The 19,377-nt window shown below is 43.1% G+C and overlaps 1 protein-coding gene across 6 annotated transcripts in view; it reads left to right on the plus strand.

Moving 5' to 3' along the window:
• Window positions 1-3,730: 3,730 nt before the first annotated feature.
• ANO4 (anoctamin 4) overlaps window positions 3,731-19,377 on the plus strand; it is a 322,241-nt gene continuing 306,594 nt past the window's right edge. For 3 of the 6 annotated variants that reach the window (XM_036237349.1, XM_036237352.1, XM_036237350.1), the window contains exons 1-2: window positions 4,383-4,486; window positions 15,979-16,062. In XM_036237349.1, coding sequence (XP_036093242.1) covers window positions 4,465-4,486; window positions 15,979-16,062 — 106 coding nt within the window. In that variant the 5' untranslated portion in view covers window positions 4,383-4,464. Of the gene's footprint in view, window positions 3,750-4,382; window positions 4,487-15,978; window positions 16,063-16,126; window positions 16,288-19,377 lie in introns of those variants that run through there. The other 3 variants (XM_036237351.1, XM_036237354.1, XM_036237353.1) reach the window with 2 other exon arrangements.

Consider the following 19,377-nt stretch of genomic DNA (forward strand, 5'->3'; position numbering starts at 1 on the left):
CTCCTCCTCTCCTGTTCTGGACAGCATGAGTTCCACACAATCCCTTTCTATATCAGAGGGACCATTTAATGAACAAATTCCAGAGAAAATAGTTGGTATAAAGGACTCTTTTTTTGACAGTGTTCATTGAAAGTCAGAAGAGCAATATTTTCATAGGTTGCTTTCTAGGACATGGGATTTGTTTTTTGATATAGAAATTTATGCCTTTCACATTGATATGGAAATTTTGGTAATGTTTTTCATAAATATGAATTCAGAATAAGGGGGGTCAACTTGAACTTCATGCAAATGAATATGAATATAAAACATTTTCACCTGCACAGACATTGCAACACTCAGAATATTAGGATGAGGTACATGCGTCTGTTTTCAGAAAACAATCGTATGTCATTTATATAACATATCAATGTAAATTATGTTTAAGGTAAATATGATTGGATCCTAAAATAAATTTTTTCTGTTATTAATGCTCCAGAAAGCAAATTCTATTTTATCCTAAGTTCAGTTAAGTTGCCATGATAATAGTTAATGTGATATGTTATAAGAGGCATTCATTCAAGGACAGAATGCATGAAGTGGTCTCCAAACACGTTTTACAGGTGAAAGCTTTGCTATTATAAATGGAAGAGAGATTTTTCATGAAACTTGAGTAATGGAGGCTGGGAAGCCAGAACTAAAATTACCTGCTCTCTTCCTTTGAATAAGAACTCACCATTCATGTTTACTCCTGCAGTTTGTTTTAACCGGCTGGCCCTGATGTACTTAGGAAAAACCTCGCTTAGACTCTTCTCTACCACTGCATCTTACTGGCTTTCAGTACAACTTACCTATTTTTTCTTAAGGAAAAAGTGTAAATAAAATGGTATTTTAAACAGAAGATTTAGAAGGCAAAAACAATCAGGCGGCCTATGTATATTCAACAACATTTGGAATCATATCATGAGCTCTAGCATCTAGTTTCAAATCTTGGATCCATCCCTCATGAGCAGTTAATTAGCCGCTTGGTGACTCAGTTTCCCTGTCAAATGGTGATAACAATAGTTTCTATTTCATTAGTCTTAATGTTGATTAAGCGTGTATACATATATGATCTAAAGATATAGCATGTTTTATGTAAGTGCTTAAATATATAAAGAATAAATATGAATATTATATATATATACATGAACATTTCATGGTCCATGATAAACTTCATCAACATTCATCGTTAAGAATCTGCCAAATTTTAAAGTGATGTGTTATAAACATTCATTTAAGATCCTAAAATATAAACCTGATATATCTGCTTCTTTGACATCTTAAGTTATTATTTTTCTCCCAGAAAATTAGTTTGAATATTATACAATGTTTCCATTTAAAAACCTCAAATTTAACTGCGAAGAGCTAACAGCTTTAAATAATTGAAACCCTCGTCCAGTTCCAGGAAGAGTTTCTTGGATTCTGGAATAAGAACTCTCCATTTCGTGCCTCAAAAGAACAGAGTGCAGTTTTGACACAGTTCTCTGGCCTGGCCAAAGCGTATTGTACAGCGGTTCCCGTGCAGCAGTCTTTCCTGAGTGAGGGTGGTGGTTGAGATCTACAGAATAAAGCCACCCGGAGCTCAGGTCTGCTAAGCACCAACCCATCCCCACGCCCTCCTCCTCATCATCACATGTTCTTTCACACTCATTTAGCTAGTATCGAGTAACTAATATGCGCCAACAAATGTGTTAGGTATTAGGATACATTTAAACGTAAGACATGGTCCTTGCTTTCCAGCTGCATGATGAACGAGTAAGTAGAAAAAGGTTATAATACGCGATCAATGCTATAATAAAGATATTCAATGTTATGGGAATATAGGGGAGATAGAAACAAAAGCTTTGATGGGTGAATAGAAGCAATATTTTAAAATGTTCAATTTGTTAAATCTTTAACAATGGATCAAATTCTAAGTCAAGTCGATTGCAAGCAAATGAAAATTAAGTTACTTTTCAGAGTAGTTACTAAACTACAAAATTAAAATAAGTTATTAAAAATGTTAATTACAGAGTTTCTTCAAATGTCAAATGCAATATAATGATGTTCAGGGCAGTTAACAGTTAAAGTTCAGAGCATGCTGAAGAGAGAATGAGTTTTCCTCACTCTATCATCTGAACAAAGCATTTTCCTGGAAAGATTTAGAGCACAGCTTTCGTCAAGGTTGTGGCAGTTCATATTTTACTCCTGAAAACATGGACAATGAATAAAACATAAGAAAAATTGAATGACAAGCTTGTCTTTAAGAACTTTTATTGGCAACAACACAAATCCTGGACTTCATCTTTCAAATGTCATCTCCTTGGTGAAGTCATCTGTGGATGCTGCAAAGACAGAAGAACCACTGCTCCCTGTCCTTCATCACGGTATCATTAATTCTTTATTGGCCTTTGTTCCCCTCAAGAGTGTGAGGTAGGGAGACCAACCCCTCCTGCTGCAGACCAGGAGTCAGGGGAGGCTGCTTAAAGACCTCACTGTCACCTGACAGCACAGGCCTGCTAATAACAGGAAGGATCTCAGCACACCTGACAAGGAAGGAATGAGGTCTATTTGTCCATCAATTTCTCAACCAAGAAACCCTGGTGTTCTCAATCTTCATTCTATTGAGATTGAATATCTCAAGGATTCGGAATGGTAGCGTGGGCAGAAGTTCAGGTGGCCTTAAGAGAGGTTAATTAACCAGGCACCAAGTTTTTGTTCCTGCTAATTAGAAAGAGCTGCCAAGAAGAATCAAAGTGCAATTTGTAACTCATTCTGATTGTCCTTCCTCGTGACCCTACGTGGGCTAAAACGTGGAGGATGTAAAGGGTGCTTGGGGGTACACTGGTGGGGAGGGCTGGCTTGCCCTGCAGACCGCCCCAGGGCTAGCTGTGGTGATGACGACTCTGGCGGACTGTGAGGTTGAAGGGACCTGGGGGGAGAGGTAGGTGGGGGTCCTCATTGGATAAGCTCCAGGCAGAGAGCAGCGTTGATACTGGCCGCATCCTACCTGACCCCTGCCACCGTCCTGTGAGGTGGGCATGGCAGCAACAACGGTTACCGCCACTTTACAGGTAGGGAAAATGAAAGCTCAGAGGGACGCTAAGGTCGCAAGAGGAAAAGCTGACGGCTGACGGCTGTTTAGGCCGAGGGGTACAGTGGCGACGGCAGGAGCGTTCCGGAAGCTTCCTAAAGAAGCACGTGTTTTGGCCTCCGTCTGATTTCCTTACCCCCACCGGAGTTGGCACAACCCCAAACGTAGTTAAATAGCTTCGACAGCATAGTCCCCCGGATTCCCTGGGCGCCGGCGTTTTTCAAGGCCGCGATTCCTCCAGCGATCGGGTCAGTCCCAAGCCAGGAAGCCCCGGGCACGCGCATGGCGTGGGGGTGACTTTACACTCGGGAATTGGAACGCCTGACTCAGAGGGGACATTAGGCGAATTCCGCTTTTCTCTCCCCCCCCCCCCTTACTACGGGTACTGCTGGCTTCTGGGGTCTCTTTCTCTCTCCCCCATCTCCATTTCCCAGCCAGCTGATTACAGAGAACCCGCGCGATAGGATGGTTGGACTTCCACGCAGGGCGAGCTGAGAGAGGGTCGGACACTGAGTCATTCAACAAGCACCGTTTGAGTTCGCCCCCGGATCGAGCCTGGGGGCAGAGCAGAGCAGGACACTGGTACCCCCTCGTGGGGAGACACGCACGAATGAAGGTGACAAGATGATGTGCGGCGCACTGTTGGTGTCAGAACTCGGTACTTAGCGGTTAACGACCTCATTACTAAAACTCCGCAAGACAGAGTAGCCACTCTCCCCTGCACGTGGGCCTCGGAGGCGCACCCTTCCCGAGACCGTCCGCTAGGGTGGGGATCGCGCGGGAGTCACGGGCGTCCGGACCCGCCCCTGCGTCCCCAGGCGTGCGCTCCAGGGGAACCTCCCTCCCAAGGAAGCTGAAGGCTCGAGGCTGGGGAGGCTGTTGCACGCCACGGACTCCCGGATCCCATGTTTGCTCTCGTTACCCCTGCCGCCCGGACCCCGAGGGGCACCCCGTTGGCGAGGACCCAGCCGGGGTCCTGCCCGACGCCCGCGCCGCTTCCGCCGCGCGCCTCCGCCGGGCACCTCCCCTCGCCTGCCTCGCCCCTCCTCTCTCCCGGCTCCGCGTCCTCGGCGGCAGGTTCAATCCCCGCGGGGACCCGGAGCGCGGGCACCCGGAGCGCCACGGCCGCGGTGCGCCCGCACTCCTCGCGCCGCTGCAGCGGAGACCCGGCCGGGGGGCACCTGCGCGCCGCTGGCACGTCTCCGGGGCGACCGCGCCGGGCCGACTGGGCATGCTCAGGAGTGGGGCGGCCGGGCGCCGCGGGAGACAAGCGCATGCAATCTCGGGGCCCGGCGCCCGCCGTCCAGGGGCGCCGCGCGCAGGCGGCAGCTCTCGCCGACGCCCTGGCCAGCCTGGGCAGGACGCCCGCCAGGATGGCCTCGCTCGCGGCATACGGTAACGACGCGCGGTGGCCGGCTCCTGGGGGGAGCGGGGTACCGTGGCTGGTGGGGCCCGGGAGCTGTCCGATCACCCCGGAAAACTTCGGGGTTGGCTCGGGGGAGATCTGGAAGGGAGGGAGCCAGCTGCAGCGCGCGTCGACCCCGGGCTCGGGGAGCCGATGCTCTGTGTTTGCAGAAAGAGTTGAAGTGAAAACACCTGAAATTTAGAGAATACCTGGGAGCTTCGGAACTCCAGAAAAATCCAGTTCGCTTCAGACCATGCCGGGGAAGGGATACGGGGGTTAAGTCCTTTTTAACGACGAGACTCAGAGTTCAGAGACTGCGTTCAGTTAGCGCTTATCTTGTCCCTGACTGACCTTGGGCAAGTCAAACTTTTGTTCTTGCGTTACTCTATCTGTAAATTGGAGAGGAGCACGTCTCTTAAGACAGATGCTGTGGGGTTAAATAATATGCACAAAATATGTTCTTAATATCAAAAAAAAAACCCCAGCTTGGTAATAAAATTTCCATGGAAATGGAAGGTATTCTCCCTTATTTTGTTAAAGAAACATACAATTTTTATTGTATATTATACAATATACAATTCCGAAGGAAAACAAAATCACAGTGTGAAGATTTCAGATTCAGCTAGAAATGCCCGCGCGCTGGGGAAGCCAACAAGGCTTTTTATCAGTATTCCTGCTTGCGTGGTAAAAGCAATTCTCTTTAATCCTTTATCAGAGAGGCTGCCTAGACTGGGTTATAGGAGGCAGAAACTCAAGTAGACCTCTCTCCCTTCCCCTGACTTGCAATCAGTTGCTGTGATAACATCAAGTTTCGGCGTTTTAAACGGAAGATAGTGAGCGATTGCTGGGGAATGTTCTTCAGGGATATCTCCCAGCCTGGAGTTGCGGGGAGGGAAATTTCTCTTCTCCGTGGTGGTGGCTTCCTCTCCCGCCAGGGTTGTCCACTGCTCATTTCCCCAAGGTTAAAGAGGTCGGTCTCTCAGGATTTACACTGTTTCAAATAGCCCCTCAGGCGATTCTGAGGGTTTGCAGTCGATGCTCGGAGACTGCTAACAAATTATGAGCTGATTACTAATTGCATCCTACGGGTCTTTTATTTGTTTTCGTAGAGCGTTTTCTGCTAGAAAATGCCCTTGCTGCAGATATGTAACATTGTCGGTATTGGGTTCCCATCTGGGGATAATTCAAAATTCTGATGGTGTTTTAGGCATATTCATTGGTAGAAATATATTTTTTACACCTTTTCCTGCCAGAGGGATCTAACTTCTGGTTTTTATATCATGTTAGATTTCACATACTGTCCTGTGGATCCTGTCAGTAACAGATTTACTTAATAATCAGTTCCATAGATTTCTAGAAACTCTAAAAGTTTAATTGGGCACCCAGGTAGATAAAATGAAGCCAGAAATAGTGGAACTTTTTTTGAAAAGTATGTTTCAGTAATTAAAGGGAAAGGTGGCAGATCATTATTATTATTATTTTAATAATTAAGAATTACACAGGTTTCTCTTCAGAACCTTAAAGGGAAATGAAACAGATTTAAATAAACATATTGTTTAGAATTTGTGCTATTTTAAATATATTCTTGATACACTTTTCCCTCCCTCACCCCTGAATTGGTGAACACACTCAGCCACAGAGTGCACAGGTCTGTAGCGTTGTGACCCAAGACACGACAAGATAAGTGAGCCATCAGGGTTTTCAACCTAGGGAACAAATTGAGGAAAAACAAAATTGAGCACATCGAATATATTCCTCACTTGCTAGATGCTGTCAGGATCATTATCTGATGAGAACTTGGCCCATCTCTGGAACCTTCCAAAAGTAATCTCTCTGAAAGTCGAACTGCTTTAAAAAATGTCCTCTTTCAATTCTGTTGGATTTGAGTTTAGATATCATGACGGGGATGATGTCGGTTTCTTGCCTGGAATTTATAGGGTTCGACTATAAAATTTCCTGATCTAATAAGTGCCTTAGTCCTATCTTTAGCCCAGGGTCTGCCAAAATAATGACTAGTTATGGTCCTGTGTTTAGGTTCCCAAGAAGAGAGAGAAATTTGGCTTATGTATGCATTTCATTAGCAGCAGCAGCTTCCAGTAAATCTCATTAGCTTCTCATCCAAATATTTATTTTTGATCCTTTATTGGAACTTGTTCTTTATTTTAACATGAATTCTTACTTTCAGGCAGCCATCTAGACTCGTATATTCTAGAAATGTGAAATGAGATTGGGGCAATTAATAACTGTAATGTGCCCTCTAATATATGTCCAGTGGATGATGTAGTTTTTAAAATTCTGGATTTTTAATGCTTCAACCTTTTGTACTTACCAGCGATTTTTCTTGTGCTTTAAATGGTTTAGGTTCTTAACTGCTTTCAGCTCATTATATAACCGTGTGCATGAGACCAAGGATGGGTGACAAGTCTCTTTTAGAAATGACTGGGACTTGATTCGTTTTTGGCCATGCAAAAGAAGTTACAGGGCCATGTCCCAAGCTGACCCAGGAAAGGACTTGTGGTTGGATCTGCCACCCTGGGATGGAACTGTTAGTTTTGTATCTGAGGAGGCTTAATAAGGGGTCCCAGGAGCTTACAGAGCACAGCGGGGCTATTTTGGAAAGGGAAAGCCTCTCTGAAGAGATATTTGAGCAGAGACCTAAATGAAGGACAGGACGGGAACCATGGGGAAAGAGCATTCTTAGCAAAGGGACCAGTAAGTGCAAAGGCCCCGGGGGCAGGTACGAAGGTGCCATGTTCAAGGCTAGGTCGAAGGTTAACGTGGCTAGGACCGAGAGTGCAAGTAGAAGACAAGAAGGAAATGCAGTTAGAGCCAGTATTGTTCTATCTCCCTTTATTTTTCTCCTCTCTCTTAAAGTGCTGCTTTTTTGTGGACTCCTCCTTCTGTTTATGTTGGTGGTTACCTGGGTTTTGCCCTTGACTTTATAATTATAGTCTCAACTATGCAGATGACACTGATTAGACATCTATCACATTGGAGACGATGGCCCCAAGTACAGTCAGTCTCTTAGCCAGACACCTGTGCACAGAGGGGACGAAGTTTTCAGCATTATAAATGGAAGTGTGGAGTATGCTGGGACACAAACAATAGATAGATAGTAGTGGCACTTTATGTGAATTAGCACATTTAAATCTCACCACAACCTTTAAGGAATCAGTCCAGTATTAGCCCCATATTCATTTGAAAAAACTCAGGCACGGACAGGTTGAAGAACTTAGTCTCACTTAACAAATGCAGGTGTAGAGAGTTTGACTGTGGAGCCTGGGGCTGCGGATGATTAGGAAGAGGAAGAACATGAGTGAATGCGTGGATGGCTCTGTGGATAATTTCAGGCAGAAGGCATGGCTTGAAGAAAGGCTAACATGAATGACCAGAAGTTCAGGACCTGTGATGGGAAGGGATTATAGGAGAGAGTTGTAGTCAGAGCTAAGCCTGACCACGCATCATGGCAATGGAGTGAGGCAAGGAGGCGAGAGCCTAGGACAACCAGCTAGACTTTTCTACCTCTGTGCCCTTCTAGCATCTCAAACTCAATATGCCCAACACAGTTCCTCTCTCATACCTGTTTCCTATAGAATAAGGATAGCTACTAAGCTCCATCTGTCCTCCAGACTCTAGCCTGGACCCAGGGTACCGGAATAAATGCGATCTCACTGTATTTCTCAAAGACGGCAGGGCAGGGTTCAGGGAGGTAGATTCCTAAATTGAGCATTATAATGCAGTGTTGTAGGGGAGGGGCCGGGAGGACTGAGGGATAGACCAGGAACAGTTACCTGGAGGAGACATGTTAAAAGGCCAACTAGGAAAAGGAGGGCATTCCAGGGAGGGCAACAGTATGAACAGTGTTGAGAAGACATGACAGGACTTAAAGGCAGCTGCTAATAGCCTGGTATTGGTGGAGCATCGCGTCCAAGACAGGAGAGGTTGGCAGGGGCCAGTGTGCTCTATTCAGTGCACTTTGAATGCTCCCTTTCCATTACGCACTGACAGTGACCTTGGACAAACTAATTCACCTCCTGTGCCTCAGTTTTCTTGTCTGTAAAAATGAGGTCACTGTGAGGTTTAAATGCAGTAGTACTTGTCAGTGCGTGTGAGTGGTACCTAGTACTCAGTAAGCATTAGCTGCTACTATCAACTGCCTCTCCCAGCCAATGTACTCTCAATCATGAAATCCTGTTGATTCGTCTTCCTCAAAGGCTTTCTCCTCTGTTTTCCCCTCTCCCTGCCAAGTGCTCATAGGCGCCATCGTTTTCACTCTGAATGCAATTTCAGCCTCCTCTGCTGGTCTCCCCGCCTCTAGTCCTGGCCCCTCCTGATTCCACTTGCAAATCTGATCCTATTCTTCCTCTGCTTAAAACTCTTCAAGGTCTCCTCTCTTGCTTGCAGATCAAAGCCTAACCTTTCTGGTTTGGCAAGCAAAGCCCTCCAGGAGCTGACCACCGTTCTCTCTTGCTGCCTCAGCCCCAGCACCCCCAGCACGGGGAGGCAATGTAGATGTAGCACCAGGTTTTCTCAGGTGTCTGGACCTTGCTCTGAAACACATCTCCCTCCCCCCATATGAGGCTCCCTCCCCCTCCTTGTTGATCCCACCCATATGACTTAGTTCCTGTCTTGGGACCTCTCAGGGTAGGTTTCTCCGTAACATTTTGTGCTGTAAGGAGTGTTCCCCTCTGTGGGTTGTAAAATTCCACAGGGCAAAGACTATATCTTTTATCTGTATGCACAGTGCCTGGCACATAGTAGGTGATGAATATGGCTTTCCGACTGACTGAAGGACAGAATGAAGGATAGTAGGGAACAGTACACCAAACACATATTTTTAAAAACTCGTTTAGCTACAAAATCAATCCAAGGAGCTGTTCGATGACGTCGCTTATTTTTGCCCTCCACCACCTGGCACGTTTGTTATTATGCAACCCAGGTACTCCTTCCTGGTCAGCATGGATTGGGATTCTTTCCATTAAGAAGCTGCAATAAAGCATGTACAGATTATTTTACCTTTGGCCTTTCACATTTTAAAAGTTTCTTTCCGGGGTAAAACTAAATTTTTATTTTGATCCTATGAAGAAACATTTTAGTTTTTCCCTTTAAAACATCATAGTCTTTTTAATAGACGTGTTGATTTTTCCATTGGAATGTAGTCCTAGACAAACAGTCCACAGCTGCCAAGGAAGTTTCTAGAACAAACCAGCATGTTTTGTGAGTGTTTACTATGTGTCAGGCACCATCATGGGTCCTGGAAATAAAAACAAAAACTGCATGCTTTCATGAATCTTACGTTGTAGTAATACGGCACAGATCTTTGCCTTCTGGAAAAAAGAAAATGGAAATTGAGTACAGGATTTTCAACACTGAATCGAGTAAGTGCAAGTAGGAAAGAATTTGTCTAGCGTTCTTGAAAAGGCTTTTGTCACTGTGCCTAAGGCCTACTAGAGTAGAATAAAAGGGAAGCTGAGATAATGAGTACCAGGCAAGGTGTTTAAAATGCAGGAATGTCGATTAAGTATTTGAAAGCTTGCTAGGGGCTGCGGTAAACATTTATTGTAGCTTCTGTGCATTACGGAGCCAGAAACTGTGGTCATAAGATGAATAGAGGATGGCTTTGCCCTTTGGGAGTTTAGGTCTAGCTCAGATGCAGAGGAAGATGCAGAGGATGATGCTATGACTGCTAGTACTACTACAACTGGTACCTGCCCTGCTTGCCTCCTGGTGCTGTTGCAAAAATCATGTGAAAGAAAAAGTCAAAATTTTGTGAAAACCTAGAAAGTCCTATAGCAATGTAGCATATAGCACCATGGTGTGTTTATTGTCCTTACTGTAGTAATAAAGAGATCTGCTTTTATAGGAAAAGCTCTGGTGAGTGGAAACACACTTTCTAGACTCTGATGGATTCATCAGCACTTTAGAGAGAGCTCCTAAGGTACCAGTTGCTTCCTGGAGTCAGCCCATGTCCTCTGTGTGTGGCAAGCAGTCAGAGTTTTTCAAACGAATGAATTTCAATCACAGCATAAAGGGGGAAGTTGAGGCCCATTCTTAGTATTTATTTTCCTGAAGAATTGAACCCGAACCCTTTATCTTGATTTATTGATCCTTTTTTATTTTTAATAATGCTTTTTGTCTTAAAGCATTTTTCATCTTAAGAAAGCTACTTCACTTGTATTTCGGTTAGTATATGCTTCTGGTATCTTTTTATATCTTTTACATTTAACATGTCTGTGTCCTTATGTTTTAGGTGTTTCTCTTATAAACAGAACTTAGTTGATTGTTGTTTAGAAATCCATTTCAGCAAACTTTTAAACAGCAGATTTATACCATTCACATATATCGTTATTACTAATATATTTGAACTTTGTTCTGTTTTACTTTATATTTTCTTTGTCTTGTTTTTCTCCTGTACTTTATTCTCATTTATGTTTCTTCTAAGTCAAGTTTTTTTGTTAAATCCCCTCTCTTATTTTTCTCCATTGTCTCCCACCTCCTCCACACAAATAGAAATAGTCTGTTTCTGTTGCTTTAATAATTACTCTTCTACATTTACTTAAACCTTACTTAACAAATTTTACATTTATTCATTACACTAAACTAAGTTGGTCAGCCTTTCCCCTGAACAATCCTTTGACTTGAACACCTAGCTCCTGGCTTGTATAGTATTATTATTTAGCATTTTAGTTCTGTTTTTTTCATCTCCCAAATTAGACATTATAATTCTCACTTTATATTAACAGTTTTTATTAAGTTTGCCTACATATTTACTAGAATTCTGCAATCAGTGGAAAGACGTATATAGGAATGGTACTCGCTTTCTTGCTGTGGTTAAGATAGTTTGAATGTTGAGATAATTTTCTTTTGTTATAAGATGATACTTTTTATGAGTATACCCAAAATAATTTGAGATAAAAAGTATGTTAATTTTGTTACACAAAATTCTGTTAAGCAAGGTGTCTGAAAACAGAATACACGAGATGTCTGTCTTGTTTGCTATAAAACCTCTATGCTTAGCACTTAAGATAAGATTGTCAGAGATGTGGCACCAGATGTGGCAGGAATCCACCTAACTCAGCTCGTGATATTACTTTGTCCTTCTTCTCCCTTTGCCTCTTTTTCAAATACTTGTCCAGGGGAAGGCACACCACATTTTAATTCCGCCTTTGTGACTTCTCAGAAGTGAGACGTTGAGCCGGTTCCCTAATTCCGTGGGCTTCATCTGTATAGTGGGATAATCATAGTGACCTGAAGTGAGTTGTTTTGAAGCTTAAATGAAATAATGGATGCAAACAAAGTGATGTTTAGCGTAGTGCTTGGTGAAGAGCCAATGCTCAGTAACTAGTGTGGTGTAATTCTACCGCCATCTCATTTTCTTAATTATATTTTCAGAATTTTCATTCCTGGTTTGTCCCGCCATGATTTCTGCCTCTTTGTTTCTTGAAAAAATTATGATGAACTAGAATTTACATATAGACAAATGGGTAAGAGGAATTTATAATTTAACAAATATTTGTAATTTAACAAATAACTGCACCCCATGTGACCACCACCTCCGTCAATAAAACATTCCCAGCCTCACAGAACCGACTGCCTGCTCCTCATACCCTTGCCAATTCAAAATGCCTTCTTTACCTATAAAAGGAACCACCATGCTGACTTTCGTGCTAATTATTATTACTTTGCTTTACCTTTTTTACCATCCACATATACATCCATAAACAATATAATTGAGTTTTGTGAAATTTTCATAAATATGTATTTTGTGTTGCTTCTTTCAATCAACATTATGATTGTGAGATCCATCCATAATATTTTCTATAGCGTTACTTCATTTTCTTTGCTGTATGGTATTCCATTTTATGGATATCTTAGGTCTTTTTAAGTATAAAAATCATAGCTAGCATTAATTGAGCACCTTCTATGTGTCGTCTGATAAGGTGTGTGCCTTTATAATTCCCATTGTACATAGGAAGAAACTGAGTGACATAGAGATGAAAAAAAAAATGTGCCCAAGGATTGGAACCAGGTATCGAATCTGGATACTGACTCCAGAATTTACGAAGTTTGTTAGTCTCATTCGTAGTCTCAAGCTTGTCCACTAGTTACCCGATTTAAAAAAATTTAACTCCAGTTGGTTCCTAAAGGAGTAAATGGATATTCCAGCCTTCTCATAAAATACGTCCTTTGTACAGTGTCTCCTTGCACCGTAACTGCCTCAGGTCTTTGTACTTTTGCTCTTTGAAGCTTTTTGAAATAGCGCCACCAAGATTACACCCTATGGTACCATTCATGTATGATTCATATTTCAGTAGTTTCCCCATTCATATACGTTCACAGGCTTTCGTTCCTAATTTAAGCATTCTGCTTCTTTGTTGATTACTAATTTTTCAGTATGTTTTCCTCCTTTTCCTCCCATTCACTGGCATTTCTGTGCTTGCGACTCTGTCACTCTTCCCTCCTCCTCTCTTTCTCTCCCCATCTTTCCCCTCCCTCTTCTCTCTTCACCTTTAATGCCATTGACCTTGTCCCTGGAGAAATCTCCCTCCCAAAATTGTTTAAGGACAGATCGTGAGTGAAGGGTTTAAAAAGAACTAGGAATGACAACTTTAGTTAAAATAGTTCAATATGTTTTAGGTCTGGATTTTATTGATTCAGCTGATTCCACAAATGTATAGTGAATTGTTCGCTAACTGTGCTTTTTGTATAACTGATAACTTTTATTAACCATACTCCATTCTTCCTACTACCCAAAAGAGAGAGAAGCATTATCATCACCATTTTAATTTGGTGGAGAAGAAGGCAGTTTGAACTGCGAAAGGGTGGGAAAAAGAAGACTAAAGGAAGGCAAAAGCTTGACCAAGTTTAGCATTTATTTAGCAAAACTGGGCTTCAAACCCAAGTCAGCTGACTCCCAGCTGAATGCCCTTTCTCTCTGATCACAGTGACCCCTAAAGAAGTTATAACAAACAGGAAGGGGGAAATCGTCATTGGTTTATTCTTCCTTTAATTTCATGCGTTCCTTTTTCTTTCAATAAATGAACATGTATTGGGGAATTTGTCTTATGCCAGGTATGATGCTAAGTTCTGAAAATTACAAAATTAACACTTGGGTCTCCCGTTGATAAATGGTGTCGGTTAAGATACATGTAAGCCAGTACAGCTATGCCCTGCCTTTTTGAAAGTTTATATTACATGACTTGACTTCTATGAAAGACCTACATTAGAAATCTGAAGGGGGTTTTTGCTTTTAAATTCATGGTAATTGCTTTTTTGCTTTATGTCATTTCGGCTGACTTTTATAAATTGAAGTTTTGTGGCAACCCTCCGTGGAGCAAGTCTTAACTGCACCATTTTTCCAGCAGGCTCAGATGATGGTTAGCATTTTTTTTTTTTTTTTAGCAATAAAGTATTTTTTATTTAAGGCATGTATGTTGTTTTTTTTTAGCCATAATGCTACTGCACACTTAATAGGCTACAGTATATTGTAAAGATAACTTTCATATACACTGGGAAACCAAAAAAACATGCGTGACTTGCTTTACTGTGATAGTCACTTTATTGTTGGGTCTGGTCAGAACCCGCAGCGTCTCCGAGAGGTTCGCCTGCACAGTCTCGCCTGCTCATCTCTGTCGGGGTCTTGCCTGTTACTCAGGAAGCACCCTAGAGAGAGAGATGGTCTGGGGAGGTTTCTTAGTGGAGTTGGCCACATCTACTTGCTAAAATTATTTTTCCCACATTAAAACAGTTTTGAAATATTTTTTTTTTTGCATTGTACCTCCCAGTTTGTGGACTCGCAGTGGCCTTGATGTGGCCCGTAAGTGCCACAACTGTTTCTCTGCCGTCTGGCTCACCACCTGCCTTTGTCAATACTTTGCAGCTGCCCTCAAACCCAGGCACATACAGACAGCCCTGCAGATGACTCCCGTTTCCTTCCTTCTCTGTCTACGTGCCTGCAGTTCTTCCTAAGGACACTCACCTACAAAGCCATCTTCTCCGCTAATCCATGTGGCTCTCTTTAAAATCTCACTCTTGCTATGTCTCCAGAAACCCTTTTGCTTTTAATGCATTTGGCTAGTTCTTAATAATTATTTTTTCCCCTCAGACTTATAACTTTCACCATTATAGATCATAGTGTCAGAGTTTTCCTAGTATCATATAACAGAGTATTCAGGTATTTCCTTCAGGCTCAGTTTTGCAAACATTACTATTATGATTCTTGGTCTCTAACCTGTAGTGTTTTATATTAGACAATATGTTTCCATTTGAATATCCTTTTTCCTTTTGCGAATTACAGTCCTGACCTTACTCCCAAAATTTGCCATGAAATATCTCGCTTTTATTATTATTTTTGCATAGCTCTAGTATATCAATAGTCTTTGGAAACAATCGATATTGTTCCGTTCATAGCATTCTGTTTTTAGTCATTCGATCACTGAAAACGTCAAATCCTAGAAAATGTAGCATTCTTACGCAAGATGCACTTTTTTATTTTCTAAACGGGAAAAGGGTTAAAATTAGTTATTTATGACCTGCCATGTTTCATAAGCAAATTTGAAGCAGTTCCCATCTCGATTTGAGCTCTGTTCTGTCACAAGCTATAGTGTGACCCTGAGCCACCCCGAGTCTCGGCCTTTCCATCAGAGACGTGGGGTGATGCCTGCCCTGTTCTACCTTGTACGTGACGTGATGGGGGTGGGAATGCTAAGATGCTGAGTAAATGTGAGGTTTGTGTTCTTTGGCCTCTTCTGTCTAGAACATTTCCTGTCCGCCATCGTGAGGAACTCTGTGTGGTGTGTTGTACTTTTAGCCTTGAAGGGAATCACATACACTTTAATCTCCATCTCCGCTGCCACTTCTCCCATGGTTTGGCCACTGTCCCCTCTCAGCAGGATTTTTGCAGCTGCCTCGTAGAAGAGTCTTTCTGCCTCTCGTGTTACCTCCTGCCCACTGTTCTCCATGCTGCCAGAAGTGCTCTTTTTGAAATGAAAATGGGATCCCGCTCTTTAGGAGAAATCCAAACTTGTTAATGTGGTTTATAACGCCCATCATAGTCTGGCCATGGCCCCCGTCTCCTTTTCTTACAATATTCAGCTGATAACTCATAGGGTTGTCTGTGGTGATAGCTCTCTGCCTGGTTCTTTCTCTTTAGATGTCACTTCCTCCAGGAAGCCTTACCTGATACCCTCTAGTCTGGATCAGGTGTCCTCTCACCTGCCCCCACTACCCTCCCCCAGCACTCCTCACCCCCCTCTCCCATTATAAAACAGTGTGTTGAACCAAAATTGTCTGTGTGGGCAGTCTGGGTTGCTGGTTGAAATGTTCAGACTGCCTGGCACCTAGCACTTCCTAAGTGTGGATGAATGAGTGTGAGACTGCCCAGACGCAGAGCTGGTCTATTTACCAGCAGTCACACAGTTAGTTACATTGTGGTCACGGTGTCACTCAGAATACAATTGACCTTCTCTTATTTTCTTAACAGACAAAGACGCGAGTAGTGGGAGTTATAACCTTTCCACCGCCACGACAGGCAGCTACTACAGTTGTGTCAGCCAGATCACCATAGGTGAGCAATTGTGTCGTTTTGTCTTATAAACATTGTTATTGCCTGCGGTGGGCGGGCCAAGGAAGAAGTGAGTAGAAAACGCAGTGGTATGAGCGTTTTATTTTCAGAATCAGAGCAATTGCTTGTGGACGGCACCTTGCTGGAGCGCCCTCTTGTGGGCGCCTTGTTGCTTTCGCATAGAAATGAATGGAGGCAGTGTGGTCCAGAGAGATTTAAAAAATCCAGGTGCGCCCAACTTTTCATCATTTGTTTTAACTCTTTCATTTGTTTATAACCTGTGTGATTATGTACTTAATGTTAAAAATGGCTTTTACAGATTTTTGTTGACCTAATTTAAAAATAAATTTTATGTCATCACTGTAAATGGGAAACGTACATTATTTCCCATAAGTCTGTCTGAGATGTAGGCATACGGTACATGAGAAGTGTGAGGAGTATGGATGCACGTGTACAATAACAACAAATCAATGTTACTGAATGCTACCTGCGCTTCGAGGACGCCTGTGTGTACCAGACACTCTGTCCCCTGACTTCTCAGAAACTCGAAGTCTGCAGCGTGGAGCGTATGGTTTTCCATCGCTCCCCTCCTCAGTGACGGTTCCCCGCCGAGGGACGGTAGGACACTTTGTGCTCACCCGACACTCTCTCTCAGCTGCCTTTCTACTCAACCTTAAGCATGTTTTATTTTGGTCAAAAAAGAAAGAGTGACCCTGATTACTTTTCTGTTTACTGAATCCTCCCTCTGCCACTTCCTTTCAAAATTTCCTTGATTCTGGACTCTGAGCCACTGACGTAGAAGAAAAAAAAAATGACAATAATTGCAGCTGCTATCTATTCGTTCTTATTTGCCAGGTGCCCTTGACCCTTGACATACGTTGTTTTATTTAATCAGAACTCTGGGGAAGGTACTGTTATTTCTCCATTTTACAGATGAGGAAACTTGCTCTTTGCGACCCAGCCAGAAATTTCAATCCAGGTCTGCTTGACACAGAAGCTCATGCTCTCAAACACTGTGTCATGGTTTCTCAAACACCGGTATTGTGGACCCCTACAAAAAGAATAATTATGACCCTCTACGATGGCTGGAAATGATTTTTTATTATAAGGATACTAAAGTATGTTCAAACATAAAACTAAATACGTTCCTAGATTCCAAATAGCCATAAAACATCAAATTGGCATATAAAATTTAAAACACTGTCGAGCAAAAACAAAACACATTTACCACGTTAGTTTAACATGGTGGCTGTTATTTTGCTAGAATGCAGCCACTGCTCGTAACGCGCTGTGGCACTGGCTGGAGAGGTGTAGGCCCAGACGGCTTTACCACTCGGTGTCTAAGGGATGGTGAGTCTGCTTCACCACCACCTTCCCCTGTCTACCCCACTGTGAAATCTCTGTTAATACTCAGGTGAGGTTACTGGATCTTCATTTGACATGCATGTACCTTGATATATCCCTCTCTCTCCTTTTCTCATTAAGTGTACCACTTGGGGCCAACTTGTTGGAGACACCGAATCAAACCCAGGCACTAAAATTAACTGGTGGAACTTGGTTCACAGTATGCACCTATTAATTTTAGGTGATTAAATTAACTTTAAAGTGGAAAGTAAAAAAAAAAAAAATTAAAAAATTCTTGTGGGGCGCTCATGGACCCTGGTTTGCAAATACTAAATAACTTAAAATGTCATTCTTAAAGACATATGTTATTCCCTGGGAAGTCATTTGGAGTTCAGCGTAGGAGAGTGACAAGATGAAAATGTAAATAAATGAAAGAAGGTTATTGTAGTGGTGAACGGGATGCATTTCACGTGGGAGAATAGCTGTAGTCTTGACGTGAGACGGTAATGAACTTGGGAGGTGGGGTAAAAGGCGGGTCTGGAGGGGGAGGCATGGCAGAGATGGGAGGACTAGTCAGTCATCGACCGGATATGGGAAAAGATAAGTGTGCCTTGAGCTTCTGAGTTAGGACGACAGGGAGTCCGAACCATTGCTAGCAGTCAGGAAGAGGATTCAGTGGCTGCAAGTAAGATGTGTTGGATTCGAGGTGCCTGTGAAACTGTTGCCACCCTGAAATGTCCCACAGAAAGCTGGAAATGGGGAGAGAACGAGCAGGAGCTGCAGACGAGCTTGTAGAGCCAAGGACCAGTCTCCAGGGGAGGTGCAGTTACTGTAGAAATGATGACAGAGGGAGGGAGCCCAAATGAGCATGTTTCTTGGAAAGCCCAAAGAAGTTCTCGAAGTGGAGACGGAGGAGAGTTAGAGTCTGCTCTGGTGACATCCCAGAGAGTCGAATCTGTGGATGGTGGTTTGGGAGCCCGCTTGCAAAGCTCTGAATAAGGAGTGATGAGCTGTGAATAGTGACTTCTCTTTTAAGGGACTTACCAGTGAAAGTGGAGGGGTTGCTAGTGAGGACCATATAATAGCTAACCCCCTGGGAGCTTTCTCTGTGCCAAGTGCTGTTCTAGGTACCTTTTCTCTACTCATCTTATCCTCACGACAATCCTATGGGGTAGATAATATTATTTTCTCCATTTTATAGATGAGAAAACTAAATTCTCTAGAGGTTAAAAAAGGTTACTACATGGGTAGTAAGAGCTGGGATTTGAACCCGGGTCATCTATGTCCCATTGGACAAAACTTAGCCACTTTCTGTCTTGGCAGCCTGTCCAGGCCTGGGCCAAGTGCCCTCCTCTGGTTTAGTTAGCTGTGGCCACCATGTCAGGATGATATAGGCTGAATCGTGTCCCCTAAAAGGGTGTGTCAAAGTCCTAACCCCTGGTACTGGTGATTGTGACCTCATTTAGAAATAGGGTCTTTGCACATGTAACCAAGTTGAGATCATACTCGACTAGGGAGGACCCTGATCCAGTTTGATTTGTGTCTTTACAAGGAGGGACACAGACATACAGGGAGAACACCACGTGGTGGTGAAGGCAGAGGTTAGTGTGTGGTTTCTGTAGGTGAAAGAGCACCAAGGGTTGTCAGCAGCAGAAGCTAAGAAAAGGGTTGGGACCAGATTCTCCCCTAGGGACTTCAGAGGGAGAGCCTGGCCCTACTGACATCTTGATTTTATACTTCCAGCTTCCAAACTGAGAGAATACACTTCTGTTGTTTCCAGCCACCCAGTTTGTGATACTTTGTTACAGCAACCCTAGGATGCTAATACTATATAACAGGTTCTTACCGAGCTATGTATTTGCCTCTGAAAGGGAGGTGAGTGTGACAGACAGTTTTCTCAGAAGGTGATGGGTCATCTGAAAGGGCCTTGAATGTCACTTCAGTTTCCGGACTCAAATAAGGAAATTTATTAGT

The sequence above is a fragment of the Rousettus aegyptiacus genome, unplaced genomic scaffold (genome assembly GCF_014176215.1).
Source record: "Rousettus aegyptiacus isolate mRouAeg1 unplaced genomic scaffold, mRouAeg1.p scaffold_m13_p_2, whole genome shotgun sequence".
NCBI lineage: Eukaryota > Metazoa > Chordata > Mammalia > Chiroptera > Pteropodidae > Rousettus > Rousettus aegyptiacus.